The 16,186-nt window shown below is 40.9% G+C and overlaps 1 protein-coding gene across 4 annotated transcripts in view; it reads right to left on the bottom strand.

Moving 5' to 3' along the window:
* NEK11 (NIMA related kinase 11) overlaps positions 1 to 16,186 on the bottom strand; it is a 185,290-nt gene that overhangs the window by 92,321 nt on the left and 76,783 nt on the right. For all 4 annotated transcript variants that reach the window (XM_078377350.1, XM_020806878.3, XM_078377349.1 and 1 more), the window contains one exon: positions 13,380 to 13,498. In XM_078377350.1, coding sequence (XP_078233476.1) covers positions 13,380 to 13,390 — 11 coding nt within the window. In that variant the 5' untranslated portion in view covers positions 13,391 to 13,498. The remainder of the gene's footprint in view (positions 1 to 13,379; positions 13,499 to 16,186) is intronic.

Genomic DNA, 16,186 nt, shown 5'->3' with positions numbered 1-16,186 from the left:
AGGTTGATTAAGATGAAAATCAATAACCACCTTTGGAAGAAAGGAAATATCTGGGTGTAAAACTACCTTATCTTTGAAAAATTGCAAAAAAGGTTGATCCAATCTAAGGGCAGCTAGTTCACTCACCCTTCGAGCAGAAGTAATGGCCACCAAGAACAATGACTTAAAGGATAACAGTTTGAGGTCACATGTGGCCATGGGTTCAAACGGGGGACGCATAAGAGTATGTAACACCAGGTGGACGGACCACTGAGGTACTGGTGGCTTAACTGGTGGTCTCAAATTAGTAAGTCCTTTAAGAAAGGCTTTAACAGTAGGGTGAAAGAACAACCTGGACGAATCTGAATCCCGAGGTTGGAAGGAGACAATTGCAGCAATGCAAACCTTCAAGGTAGAAACAATCAAGTTGAAATCAAACAGGTATCGTAAATACTGTAGCAACATAGATAATGAAACAGGGGATGGAACCAGACCTTTAGCCTCCGCAACTTTTTTAAAAAAATCCATTTGTAACTGTACAACAGAGAGGTGGAAGGTTTTTTGGCTCTGTCTAGAACCTCCTTGATCTCGGGGAGATCCTCCACACTGTCAAGTGTAAAGTCTCTATATCTGGATGATGTATCTTGCCCATGTCCTGTGTCAACAGGCTGGGAAAAACAGGAAGCCTCATAAAGTCTGTTGCCATCCTTAGCAGCGTCGGGAACCAAGCTTGACGAGGCCAGAAAGGTGCAAAGAAAATTGCTTCTACCTTTTGCTGCTGAAGCCGTATCAGAGTCCTTTGTATTAGAGGAAGCGGAGGAAACAGGTACAACAGGCTGAATGTCCAGGGTACCATGAAGGCGTCCCCTAGGGAGTCCTTGCCTCATCCAGCTCTTGAGGTGTACAGGGGGCACTTTTTGTTGTGTTGAGTAGCAAAAACATCCATTGTGGGAGTTCCCCAACGATGACAGAGAGTGTTGAATATTTTGTTGTTCAACTCCCACTCGTGTGTCTGGTTTGTTCGGCGACTCAATTTGTCCGCTAATGCATTGTCTGACGTGGACACGTGTATCGTCACTGGAAAAACATGGTGCTGGTAGCACCACTCCCAGAGATGTACAGCAAGGAACAGAAGTGATCTGGATTGAGTCCCTCCTTGCTTGTTGATATAATACATGGTCGTGGTGTTGTCCATGACTACTTGGACACCACAAGCCAGTATTAAAGGGAGAAAGGCCTTGAATGCTTTTATGACGACTATGATCTCCAGATGGTTGATATGAAGATTTTGTTTCTGGACTGACCACAAGACATGTATTTGGTGCTGTCTGCAGTATGCTCCCCAACCTGTTGGACTTGCGTCTGTTGTCACCTGAACGATGAGTTGAAGAGGTCTGAATGGGCGTCCGATTTGCAGATGGGGAACAAAGCTCCACCACTGGAGCTACTGAGCCAATTCTGGTGTCACTCGGAGACGCTTCCTTTGATGGTCTGTCAGAGGATTGAAGAGGGTCAAAAACCAGATTTGAAGGGACCTCATTTTCAATCGAGCATGTGCCAGGGCCAGAGTTGTGGAAGCCATGAGGCCTAGGAGGTGTTGTGCAAGTCTTGCAGATACACGCACTCTGGGTTGGAATTTTCTGATGGCCTTTTGTATCTTTAAGATTCTCTCTGTTGGCAGAAAGATCCAACCCCTGGTGCCATCTATTGTGGTACCAATGTAGTTTACTACTTGTGATGGTATGAGGTGCGATTTCTTGACATTGATTGACAGGCTGAGGTTCTGCAGAACATGAAGTATGAATTTCGTGTCTTCCAGGGCCTGGCGTCTGGATGGGGAAACTACCAGCCAATCGTCTATGTACGGATAGACTTGAATCCCATTCAGATGAAGGTAAGCTGCCATACATTTTGTAAATGTCCTTGGAGCCGTTGAGAGCCCGAATGGTAGGGCTAAGAACTGGTAAATGTTGCTCTGAAAAATGAACATTTGCAATGATCGGGTTGAATGGTTATGTGGAAATAAGGATCTTTTAGATCTATGACAACGAACCAATTGTTTCCCTTCAACAGGTGGATTATGGACTCCAACGTCACCATTCTGAAGCGTTGTGGATGAAGGTAAGTGTTTAGTGTTCTTAAATCCAGAATGGGCCTTATGCCTCCATCCTTTTAGGGAACGGCAAAATAAAATCCGTTTTTGATGTCTCTTTTGGGGATTTTTTGGATAGCCTTTTTCTTTAGTAGGGATAGAACCTCTTCTTCTAGAGCAGGATTCAACGATGTATGTTTTACCTGCCCTAGAGAAGGATATTCTATAAATACCAATTGGTAGCCGAATTGAATGTTTAAGACTCATGAGTCTTTTGTGATGGTAGTCCAGTTTGATAGAAAGGGCTGTAATCTTGTTGTGACATGCTTCCCGAAAGGTGTGATGGCGGAGTCAAAGATATTGCTTGGATTTTTTGGCAGGTGGCTTATAAGACTGCCTGCGTTGAGTATGCTGAGGACGGTAGCTGGGAGCAGAAGAGGAAGCTTGAGAAGATCTGTGCTGAGGTGGGCTCTTGAATGATTTATATTGCTGAGAAGATTGAGAGTACTGAGTGTATGTCTTGCGCCATTGGTACTTGTTGTAGCAGGGCTCAGGCTGGATGGAATAAGACTTAGCTGTTTTATTTGCCTTATGTAGTTCCTCCAGATGGCCATCGGTTTTCTCATTGAAGAGGCCTTTAACATTGAAAGGTAAGTTCTCAACCCTTGTCTTTACATCATCCAATATATTAGCTGCTCTTAACCATGCATGTCTCTGCAACGTAACTGCTGACATAAGCACTCTGGATGCAGCTTCAGCTGCAAGTCTAGTAGATAACCTTTGGTGCTTGGAAACCATTTGGGCTTCTTCATAAGTATTCATAAAGCCTTGTCGAATGTCTTCAGGTATTATTTTGAGTGCAGGCAGATTTCGAAGTCAAAGCTGTTTTTGATAGGCTCCTAAGACTGTCTGATAGTTAGTCACTTGTAAGAGGAAGGAGATGAGTGAGTAGATCTTCCTCCCGAGGACTTCTAGTTTCCTGCCTTCTCTATTTGTTGGAATAACATGTGACTTTCACGTGAGCTTGGAGCAGCTGGTGTCCACTATTAATGAGTTAGGTACAGGGTGCTGTAGTGGGCCACTCTGAAGCCTCTATCCACTCAGGCCTCCAGGAGTGCTCACTACTCTTCTTCAACTGCTGCCACCACTTATATTTAATATTCAAAAAGGACAAGTGTTTCTTCCAAACAAAACTTGTTTATTGCAATAACAAAATTAAATAAGTAAATCACAGGTAGTAAATCAAGTTGTAAATCACTGTTTCTCATTCATTAAATCACACAGACTTTTCCCTCACTGACTATTTTGGCTCACAGGCCTACTAACATGCTAATCACTAACTCTCAATCTATCAATCTCTCCATCTCCTCTCTCTCACACCTCACACACACCTTTTATATTTCAGCTCCTCCCCCTTCTGCACCACCCTCCGTCCCCTCATTGGCTGATGTTCCACTGCCCAGCTGTGACGGACAGGTGAGAGCAGGGCTGTATTGACAGGTCTCAAAGTCAACCTAGGGAATTGTTCATTGCAATTCAGTGTATAAGTTGTTACAGGATCAGATTTAGTTAAGCAACGTGTTACAAAGGAGCACAGCTGAGTTAATTGAGGCAGCTGTGTGACAACCAATTTGATTGGTTTAACCAAGAATAAAGCTAGCCAAGCTTGCAGACACAAACTGTTGGGTAGTTGGTTGTCGTGTTGCTGGTGATCGTGTTGCTGAGAGCTGTATTTACTGCATCGCTGGATGAAGACTTGCCATATTGCAAGGAGAAGATCCTGGAGGAAGACTATCTCCGTGGTGAGAGGAGAAGACTTCGTGGATGCAGGACTATTTATAGTGGTAACAATATTTGGTTACTGAAACTGTAAATTTACCATTGCTAACTGAGGAACTACTGTGAATGACCAGGACTGTATAAAGACCAAGAGAAGCTGTATTTACCCCTGTATATATGGACTCTGTTGTAAATAATACTTTCAATACTACAACAGTGTCTGTTTGGTTTCATCTCTGAGCAGTTCACTTCACCATTCCGCCCCCTGGCGTAGTCTGGTAATGCAGCACCTCTGTCAATTGGTTATGGGCCCAGACAGCGCACCAGACTGCATCCAGGTATAAATTTAAGAAGTTATTGAAGAAACTGCTGACCAGAGAGAGAGCCAAAGTAGTGTGGCTACAGTCTGTGGTAAAAATGGCCAACGAAATGTCTATGGCTGGACTGTGCATAAAAAAGTTGAATGGGGAGAATTATGCAACTTGGCAGCAGAAGGTTCAGTTGCTATTACAAAAGGAAGCATTATGGGACATTGTAGAAAATCCCCCAGCAGTCCTAAATGAGAGAAAAAAGAAACTAAATTTTAAAGCTCTGGCTATTATTGGGTTAACTCTAGAAGACCGTCTTCTTATCCACCTGAGAGGCCAAAACTCAGCAAAGCAGGCATGGGAGGATTTAAGGAGACTCTTCGTAAGAGATAACGTTGGAAGCCAGATTCAAATTGCCAGAAAACTTTTCCGAACTAGACTGAAAGCTGGAGGGTGTATGCTTCAACATTTAGAAGCAATGAAGTCAATGTTGATGGACTTAAGAGAAAAGAACATCACATTTACAGAAATACAAGAAGCATTTATTATCCTGTCTTCATTAGATGAGTCATATGATCAGCTGGTGACCAATTTAGAAATTCTTCCTCAAGCAGAGCTAACAGTAATTAATATAACTAGCAAACTGTTGGAAGAAGAACAAAAGAGAAAAGATAACAAACAGCTCCGAGACTCCAAACTCACTAATCACCGTGATAAGCTGAAAGAAAGTGAGGAGGAGGGGGACACAGCTGCAAGCATTCATTCTGGAAAACGCTGTTTTTCCTGTGGCTTAAGAAAACATCTGATGAAAGACTGTAAATTTAAGAAAGGAAAAGAAAAACAAACCAGACGCAAGAGAGAAACACTAAGCCTGACTGAGGAAATTTATAACTCTGAACAGGAAGAAGAGTGGATTGTCGACTCTGGAGCAACTGCCAGCATGTGTAAGAGTAAACAGCTAATATTTAACTACCAACCTGTATCCAACCAACAAGTATGCTTAGCAAATGGTGTTAGTGCTAAGGTACTGGGAAAAGGTAAAGTGAAATTGCCTTATATTGCTAGACCAATAGATGTTTTACATATTCCAAATTTGAAGCATAATTTACTTTCTGTGAGTTCATTAGCAAAGAATGGGTTTGTTAGCACTTTCTATGAGGAGAAATGTGTAATAACTAGCAAGAGCAATGAAAAATTGAATTGCTATGCTAGAAATAATTTATATAGACTAAACTGTACTAAGGCTAACAATGTCTATGAAAACAAATGTATACACAAAGATTGTATTCATTTATGGCATCAAAGACTAGGACATGCAAACTACAAAACATTGAGAAAAACAATTGAAAACTCAGTAGGAGTTAATTTAAAGCAATGCAATGAATATGTGAATTGTCAAGCTTGCCAATTAGCCAAGAGTAAGAAAGCTCCTATAATGAAACATAGTGATGTACAAGTGAAAAATATATTAGATTTGGTGTCAGTTGATGTAATTGGACCCAAAAGTGCATCATTAGGAGGAGCCAGATACATTCTCTCTATCCAAGATCAAAAGTCCAGGTTTGGATACTGTTATCTCATGAAGGATAAAAGTGCAGTACATGTAGAGTTTGAAAAATGGCTCAAATTTGTAGAGCGCAAAACAGGGAAAAAGGTTAAGGTGGTGCAAACTGACAATGGAACAGAGTTTACAAATGCCAAATTTCAAGCAATATTAAAGAAAAATGGTATTACTCACAGAAGAGCCGCTCCCTATACACCTACTCAGAATGCCTTTATTGAAAGAAGGGGCCAAACTCTGCAGAATATGGCTGAGGCAATGATTAGGGGGAGTAATCTATCAGAGAAATATTGGGGTGAAGCTACACTTTGTGCGAATTTTTATATTAATATTCTTTGGCACAGTGGAATAAACAACATACCCTACACAGTTTGGACTGGGAGAAAACCAAATTTAAAATTTTTACATGTATTTGGATCTCCTGCATGGGTTCACATCCCAAAAGAAATAAGGAGAAAGGGAGAGAAGAAAGCCAGGTTGATGTATTTCCTTGGATACCAACAAAATAGGAGAGCATTTAGGTTTGGGTTGCCAAATACCAACAAACTTGTGATAAGTAGCAGTGCTTCATTTAATGAGCACAGTAACTGGGACAAAATATGCAAACCCCCAGAAACAATAATTAAATTGCATGAAAGGAATGAAAGTAGTGAGGATAGTGCAGATGAAAGTGACTCTCAACCAGAGCAAGAAATTAAAAGAGAGGTAGAACCTGAGGAAATGCAATCAGACAAAGAAATTCCATCCAACTCAGAAAGGAGGGAAACTCACGAGGAGGACAGAGAATTACCTAGGAGGTCTAGCAGAGAGAGAAAAACTCCAGACAGGTACAAGCCTGAGACCTATTATTGTCTCAATGTGGCTGAACCAGAAACATATGATGACATATGTAATATGCCTGAGAAAGAACAAATAAAATGGAAAGAGGCAATGGATAAGGAGTTAAATTCATTAAAACAACTGAAAGTTTATGAGGAGGTAAAACTGCCTGAAAAATCAAAAGTAATTGGTTCCAGATGGGTATTTAAAAGGAAGGTGGATGCCGATGGTAATGTGAGGTATAGAGCAAGGTTAGTGGCAAAAGGGTATGCACAAACTTCAAACGACTATGATCAAGTTTTTGCACCGGCTCTAAGACCAGAAACATTGAGATTTGCTTTAACCTATGCAGCCAAGCATAATCTCATGACCAGGCATGTTGATATAGAAACAGCCTATTTATATGCTGACCTGAAACACACAATTTATATGGAAATACCACCAGGAATTGAAAATGAAGGTAAATGTTGGATATTGAAAAAAAGTCTATATGGTCTCAGACAAAGTGGCCATGAATGGAACCAACATTTAACCAAAACTTTAAAGGACAATGGTTTTGTGCAAGGAAAGGCTGACCCTTGTTTATTTATAAATGAGAGAACACAAGCTATAATATTAGTATTTGTGGATGATTTAGCCATATTCACCAAAGATAAGAAAGAGGCTGAAGAAGTAATCCAAATGTTAAAGAAACACTACAAGTTGAGAGATTTGGGAGAAATAAGTAACTACTTGGGAGTAGAGATAGAAAGAAGTGAGAAAGGATTTAAAATAGCCCAAAAGAGCAAAATATTAAAACTCCTAAAACAATATAAGATGGAGGATTGTAAAGGTGCAGCAACTCCAATGAACATAGAGTTTGAGAAAGAAGATATGAATGGCCCAGATTGTGATATTGATGTATATAGATCACTGGTAGGCAGCTTACTATATTTGAGCAGATGGTCAAGGCCAGACATCTCTATAGCTGTAAACCTGCTATCAAGGAATGTGAGCAACCCGAATGAAAGGCACTGGCAATCAGCAAAAAGAGTACTTAGGTATTTAAAAGAGGCACAAAATAAAAAGCTAAATTTAGAACCAGTGGGAGAACTGGCTATTACTGCTTATGCCGATGCTAATTATGGTAGTGATTTAACAACCAGACGATCAACATCAGGCATGACTGTACATTTGGGAGAAAGTTTGATAAGCTGGAAGACAGCTAGACAGAAATTTATATCGTTGTCTTCTGCCGAATCTGAGTATGCAGCATTATCTGAATTGTGTACAGATCTAGTTTTCTACAAACAATTGGCACAAGATCTGGGTGTGAATATAAAATCACAAATAAAGGTTTTTGAAGATAATCAAGCTGTCATACAAATGGCAAACTCACCAAATGTAAAAGGCAGATCAAAACACACAGATATCAGGTACCAAAATGTTAAGCAAAGTATAGAAAATGGTTTAATTGAACTGGTATACTGTGGAACAGAAAATAATAAAGCTGATTGTTTAACAAAAGTATTGGGGCCAACCAAACATAATAAAGCATGTGAAATGTTGGGAATGATATAATGCATGTGAATGTAAAAAGAACTCTGTATATGTTCAAGGCAATGTACTATGTAAGATACATATGTTACAGAATTGCTATAAACAATTGGAGGAGATTGACAGGTCTCAAAGTCAACCTAGGGAATTGTTCATTGCAATTCAGTGTATAAGTTGTTACAGGATCAGATTTAGTTAAGCAACGTGTTACAAAGGAGCACAGCTGAGTTAATTGAGGCAGCTGTGTGACAACCAATTTGATTGGTTTAACCAAGAATAAAGCTAGCCAAGCTTGCAGACACAAACTGTTGGGTAGTTGGGTAGTTTGGGTGGTTGGTTGTCGTGTTGCTGGTGATCGTGTTGCTGAGAGCTGTATTTACTGCATCGCTGGATGAAGACTTGCCATATTGCAAGGAGAAGATCCTGGAGGAAGACTATCTCCGTGGTGAGAGGAGAAGACTTCGTGGATGCAGGACTATTTATAGTGGTAACAATATTTGGTTACTGAAACTGTAAATTTACCATTGCTAACTGAGGAACTACTGTGAATGACCAGGACTGTATAAAGACCAAGAGAAGCTGTATTTACCCCTGTATATATGGACTTTGTTGTAAATAATACTTTCAATACTACAACAGTGTCTGTTTGGTTTCATCTCTGAGCAGTTCACTTCACCATTCCGCCCCCTGGCGTAGTCTGGTAACGCAGCACCTCTGTCATGTATGTTACAGTGCTTAAGGAGGAAGTTGGTGTCATTGCCATGAACACAATAAGGGTTCTCTGTGCGCCTAGATATGGCAGCTGACATGGACAGTTGATCCCAAGTATATTTGATAATGTCCAGCAGAACTGGAAGAAAAGTCAAACTAAGTGGTGGGGATTGTTCTTGGTTAATGTCACCAAATATAAGGTCTTCAGCCGGTGGTGCAGGTTGACCAACATCCAATTTGATGGTCTTAGCTAGTCTGGAGAGCATTTGAGTATATGACAAAAAATCTTTTGAGGGAGATGAAAGGGTAACGTCATGATCAGAGGGTGACATGCCATGTGTTCTTTTATGCAGGCATCAGTCGACGTCGAGAACGGAAGATACAATCTGCTGGGAAGAATGGAGAGTCGTCGTCGCTGAAATAGTATGAGTAGAAGCATTAGGACGCTCCTTAGCAGGAGGAGCAGATTCCTTCAATTTTTCGGTGTCAAAATGCTTTTGACGCTGGTGTCTTCTCAGAGGAGTCGATGTCGAAGAGGAGGAGGAAGAGGCATAGATGTATTGGACTCTTCTCCGGTGCCGATGTTGATCCAACGATGTTGAAGAGGATTCCGATGGGGAATAATCCCGTCAGTGTCAACGTCGGTGCTTCCTATGTCTGAGTTCGGAATCATCAGAGTCATCCGAACGGTCCCTATGTTGACATCGAGAGTGTCGAGGGAGGACCACTATCTCCCTTCAAGGAAATCGGCGTTGATAGGTTGAAGTATGTTTATCCTTGGTGGAATGCTTGTGTGGTGGAGATCTCGGCCTCGAAGCAGCTGACGAGATCGAATGAGCCAAAGACGCCCGCCCGGTTGACACAGGGCTATGAGGGGCAGAAACCATGCCTGCAGTGATACTAGCAAGCTGGCTCGGCGTCGGAGACGAGACGCCTACCGATGGAATTGGCTCGGTTTGTCGAGGAGGAAGCGATGGAGCTGCCTCCAACAAGGATTCTCTATCCCTCGAAGAGTCTTCCAAAATGGGAGATGGCAAGGATGTAGAAATTGGTGGCAACTGCTTGTGAGTGTCCTTGGCCTTAACTGGTGACTTTGTCTTTGTCTGTTTTGCAACTTTTGAGGATGTGGCTGAAGCGGATTTCATCATCAACGATGACTTTTTGACAGGCACGGACTTCTTGGATGATTTTTCTGAAGCCTTGCTAACAGAGAGCTGAGGTGAGATATTGCTTTCTGCGCGGGGGGTAGCAGAAGGCGAAGGGATTTCCATGTTTGTTGGTTTTGATGAGGAAAGCATAGTGTCCCAAAGGTGATATTTCAATCTTTGTTGTCTTGCCCTCAAAGCTGCTTTAGTGAAAGCTTTACAATGTTTGAAAGCCTGAGTAGGGTGAGCCTCTCCTAAACAAAAAAGACAACGGTCGTGCCCATCATGAAAGGGGAGTTTTCTCGAACAGACAACGCACCGGCTGAAGGGGCCGGAGCAGGAAGGTCTGAGTCCTACTGTAATTTCGGTGCGGTCCAGTAAAAATGACGGGAAAAAACCGAGGCAACCAAGTTGAAAGAGCAAAGGCAACGAGAAAAAACACAAAAATAAGTCCACGTCAGGGCAAGAAAAGTCAGAGTAGTCAGTCAGAAAAACTGAGTCTGAAAATCGTAGAAATTCAATCAAATTCAAGAGAAAATCAGAGCTTGATGCGAGAGGTTCCAATTCGCTCGGCTGAAAAATGGAACTGAGGTTTTGATGGGCGGAGCATGCGCACTACAGGCAGCCTTAAACTTGTTACTTTTCTATTCAAAGCTCGAGAATATTCCAAGAGGTCCAGCGCAGGCACTGATTTAACCCTTTTGTGTGCATTCACAGAGGCCACGCTGAAGAATTTTAAGTTTTTGATTGCAATATCTGGCAAGACAGGGATACTGGAGCTACAGACTGAGCCCCGACAGGGTTGGTCTTTTCCTGTGTATCAATAGATTTTTGGGAGGCAGACAAATTGCTCATTGTGTAAGAGGAGGATGGTTGGAGAGACTTTTCCCACAGGTAAATCAATGGCTGTTAACTACAGAAGGTCCAAACTTGTGGCAATGTGAGTGGCAATGTGAGCAGGAGTGGGGCTGGTGGGATTCACCCAGACACTTGGAATGGTCGTCAGATAGAGTAATCTTCATGTCACAAGCTGTACACTTTTTAAACAATTATTTAAAATAATCCTTTATTCACCACTTACGATTACTTATAAAGCCCTAAACGGTTTAGGACCTCAATATCTGGCAGAGCGCCTTCTCCCACCCAGTTCTACCAGAGAAACTCGTTCTAGTCCAGGCGATTGAGGGGCCTAACGCCAAGGGAGGCCCTGAAGGAAAGAAAGAGGAACCGGGCCTTCTCGGCAGTGGCCCGTCGCCTCTGGAACAACTTGCCCGTAGAGATCCGCCTGGCTCCCTCTCTGGGTGTCTTTAGAAGTAAACTAAAGGCTATTTAGGCAGGCTTTCCCTCCTGCAGTATTTTAATATCTATATTTTTACATCTTGGATTTCTGCATGTTATTGGTTTTATTGTTTTTAAATTTTGTTATGCTGCCCAGAGTAGACTATCTGTCTAGATGGGTGGGGCATATGAATAAATAAATAAATAAATAAATAAATAAATAAATAAATAAATAAATAAATAAATAAATAAATAAATAAATAAATAAATAAATAAATAAATAAATAAATAAATGTCTTCCAGGGGGCATAAAAGGGTTAGTGGGGTGAGGGGGGAATGGTAGAAAAAATAAAGACAGTCCTACCTTAAGACAGAGAAAATAAATGATCCTACTTTCTTTCAGGAGAAAAGAAGGAACTGCAAAGTGCAGCAAAACTAATGGCAAGCTCAGGAGCTTAACTAGAAGCTCCCACTAGTGGCAGCTAAAAGGAACTGAGAGGGTTGGGGTTTTGTGCACCAATGCATGTGTTCTGGAAGGGGAAGGAGACTGGTGGTCTTTCTTTTAAGTTCTAGAATGTTCTGAAGCAACATGCAAGTGTGCTGTACAACCATATGTATGAAGGAGCACTTGAAGAGCCACATTTAATCTTGGACTTAACGTGATTTTTTTCTGATTAAAAAACTTCTTTTTAAAATTAATTTATCTTTTGGCTAAACATGGAAGTAAGTACAGTATAACCAATTTTAAATCAATTTACCAGTAAGTAAGCCATAGCTGATATATCCACAGGAACACCAATATATCCACAGAGTCACACGTGGTGCTTCTTCTTTCACAACACATTATTTACCTTTTATTCTTACCTTGCATAACAGCCTCTTCCTTTTTCATTATACTTACTTGTTTGTTCCCCTCCTAAGCACCACATATACAGTGGACCCTCTACTTACAGAATTAATCCATATTGGAATGGTGGCTGCAGGTCGAAAAGTCTGTAGGTCGAGTCTCCATTGACCTACAATGCATTGAAAACCGATTAATCCCGTAACCGGTCGTTTTTGTTCCATTTTTGTTCCATTTTGGTTTTTTTCTGGTCTGTAGGTCGATTCTCTGCCTGCAAGTCGAACCTAAATTTTGCAGCCAGAGAAGTCTGTAACTCGAAAAGTCTGTAAGTCGAGCCGTCTGTAAGTCGAGGGTCCACTGTATACCTTATGTTTCAGAACCTATCCATTATCTTCTAACTAGCAACCAGAACTCAAAGGTCAGAATATTTATTTTATCAGGAAAATATGGGAGTCCTTTATTCATCACTGTGTGCTTACACTAAATAAATAAATGCTTCTCTGAGCCAAGCCAGCAACTGAAGCAGAATAAAATTGCTGTTGAAAGGTCTGTTGCTATGAAAAGATATTAAGCTGCCTAAAGTCAGCAGAGCTGTGCACTGAGGTGAGCTTCTCCCTGAATGAAAGGAGACAAGCCACAAACAGCATATGCCTCTTAGCTACTCAGGATGAGCTGTGATGAGGGGAATTTCGGAACAAAAGGTGAGGGTATATATAATCCGATGACCTACTCTAAGCATCTAGATTTGAGTGTCAAAAAAAGAGCAGCAAATCAATACTGACTTTGTTATTATTGTATTATAATTGCTTGGGGATGAGTGCTTATTGTATTCTGTTTCATGAACCAAGATAACACTGGTGGCTTTGGGTAGTTTGATTTGTCTGAGTTTGTTGGGGCATAGCAAAATGTCTTGGGTTGACCCTAGTAAGTTCCAGTTATAATTGCACATTCCAACACTCTAATGGGATGCTTGGTTTTTTTTCTCTTCTCATTTGAAAAATTGATGTAGCTTTTTTCATAATCCAGTTACTAGAATCTTAGAAAACATTTTTTTTAATCACCATTTTCTTTTATGTATCATGATCATCTTTACAGAAATACTTTTACTTTCTTTGTAGAGAATTTTGAAAGGTCAAACTTTGGAAAGCACTTTCTTTGAAAAGGGGAATTGCAATGTAATCACATATTAACAATTAATCAAGGCGGTTGAGCAGAATTTTGCATAAATGAGAAAGGACTATTCAGAATTTTTTTTTAATTTCACTTAAGTGGCAAGAAAGAAAAAATGAACTCAGGTTTACAACCATGTCAAATCCCACCTTTGTACCTTTCATGCATGTAGCTGACTCCAAGTAACAACTGTATAAACCACTCGACTATTTGGCTTTCAGGAAATACTTTGCCAGCTTCTTTGTACTCTTGAATTTTAAAGTCGAGGTCTCGACCCTGAAACATAGGAGCAAATTTACATTATGACGGTATGACGTTTTCCATCTGGCCCCTGCTTGTTTCACCAAACAAAGAGCTCAGGCTATGTCTCCCACCAGCTGACACCAATTCTGACGTGCCCCTCATGTGTCCCCAGGTTGTTTCATTAGCCTGACGCCTACAACACATTCTCTCCTTTCTGCTGCCACCAGCTGACCTTTGTCAACACCAACAACACAGGTTTATTGATTACAGTTTGCTTAAACAGGTTCTTCGCAGATTTTAATGTATTCATTAGATTAGTAACTTCTTTCACTCTTAAATCTCTTAGCTCTCTATACGTTCCACACTCTTAACTGTCTCCTTTAACTCCTAACTCTGCCACACTCTCTAACTACCACAGACTAACTCCTACTTCAGACTCCCATCTCTGACTTCAAGTGACTGAACTACAGTGGTGCCTTGACTTACGAACTTAATCCGTAATGGAATGGTGTTTGTAAGTCAAAACGTTTGTAAGTCAAAGCAGCATTTCCCATAGGAATGCACTGAAACACAATTAATCCATTCTGGCTTTTTTTGTTCTCATGTCAAGGCATAGTTTGTAAATCAAAGCATTTGTTCCCATAGGAACTAATGCAAAACTGGTTAATCTGTCCTCTACCACTAGGGGGAAGAATTTTTTTTAACCTAAGATAACTTCGGTTTAAAAAAGGGCAGAAAAGGAGGAAGACAGAGAGAGAGGAGACAATGGGGGAGGGAGAGAGTTTGGAGTCTAAAACACATGCTAAACCAACACATTTTAAACCCATACATTTTACACCAACACATTTTAAACCAAGCCAGCACAGACCCTTGCAAAAACTTTTCTGATTTGCAAGGGAAGCATGCAGGAACCATTGCAAAAGCACAGAAAACAAACGGAGCAGATTAGAAATGCAAAGAGTACGAAGCAAAAAAGCAAGGGAAGCATGCACGAACTATTGCAAAAACAAAAGAAACAGATGAAAAATGCAAAGAGAACAAAGCAAAAAAGCAAGAGAAGCATGCATGAACCATTGCAAAAGCAAACAGAGCAGATTAGACATGCAAAGAGAATGAAGCAAAAAAGCAAGGGAAGCATGCAGGAACCATTGCAAAAGCAAACAGAGCAGATTAGACATGCAAAGAGAATGAAGCAAAAAAGCAAGGGAAGCATGCAGGAACCATTGCAAAAACAGAGCAGATCAGAAAAGCAAAGAGAACAAAATAAAAAGCATGCAAGACACATCGAAAATGGGGGGGGATCCCAAAAAGCAACCATTCCCCCCAAGACTCATCGGAAATGGGGGGAACAAAAAAACAAACAAATTCCCCAAGACCCATCAGAAATGGAGCAAAAACACTCCAAAAAGGAACCAACCCCCCATCGGAAATGAGGGGGGAAAAAAAAACACCCCCAAGACCCATCACAGCACAGAAACATAACCCCCCCAAACCAAAAATCATGCTGCAAAAATGCCCAGAACAGTTTCTTAAAAGTATAAAACAGCACCTTACCTTAGCAGGCAGCCTCCTCGGATCGCATACTCTCTAACTGCCAGGGCGAAAGAGCTACAGAGAAGCAGCCTCGTCGCCACCTACAGTTAGCTGTTTGAATTTCCCGCCCTTTCCCCCTGCCTTTTTTCTGTTTGTAAGTCAAAGCTCTGTTTGCAAGTTAAAGCAGAATTTTGTGAACGGAGCTGTTTGTAACTCAAAATGTTCGTGGGTCAAGGCATTCATAAGTCAAAGCACCATTGTAACTAAACTCAGACTCATCCCTCCCTTCTGGTTTCTCTGGCTCCGCCTTCTGCTACAGCTCGTATTGCCCCAATCTTTGGCTCATCTCCCAACAAGCCTTTTCAAAAAATATTAGGAATGTCTCAGAGCAATCTCCTTTTCTATATTGTGGAAATTTCTTTAAATCAATTTTTTGAGAGATTTTCCTCACTAGAGTTATTAATATTATTATTATTTTGAGCAACTAATTCCAATTTTTTCATGTCTATTTGAAACTGCATTTGTCTATTTTCTTGTTCAAATTCCATTTACCTTTCTCTGGCCTCAGCTCTCTCCTTCAGCTCTAGTTCCCTAGCTCTTTCTTCAGCCCTCGCTTTCTCCATCTCAAGTTCTATTTCCTTAGCTCTTTCTTAAGCCATCACTTTCTCCCTCTAGAGTTCTATTTCCTTTTCCATGGCTTTCTCTTTAAGTCTATATTCGTGTTCCAATTTCCACTTCTCCAGATCTAGTGAACTTTTAATAATTTCCTTTGAGGATTCTTCCTCAAATTCCTCAGGTATCTCATGAATGTGAGGATCTCTATGCCCATTTGAATTCTCCTCAGCTTCTTGAGCATTCACTACCCCCATTACTGGCTTTTTAACTCTTTTAGGTGGCATGTTTACGGGTTTGTTTGTTTTTCTGTTTTTTTTTTAAGGGACTGATTTATATCTCTGAGTAAGTCAAGCCTCTTTTAAAATACTTCTACTGCTGGGTTCTCTCTCTCTCTCTCTCTCCTCTCCTGTCCTCTCCTCTCCACTGCAGTACTATGTAGCTCTCACTCTCACTCGGCAGCTGATAATGGCTACAGTTCAACTGACTTCACTCAGGCCACTATGTTTCTCAGTCTGAGGCAATCCCTCTACCTCCAGACATAAAAAAATTCTCTGCTTAACTGATTTTTCACTT

The sequence above is a fragment of the Pogona vitticeps genome, chromosome 6 (genome assembly GCF_051106095.1).
Source record: "Pogona vitticeps strain Pit_001003342236 chromosome 6, PviZW2.1, whole genome shotgun sequence".
NCBI lineage: Eukaryota > Metazoa > Chordata > Lepidosauria > Squamata > Agamidae > Pogona > Pogona vitticeps.
This window is presented reverse-complemented; position numbering and strand designations above follow the sequence as displayed.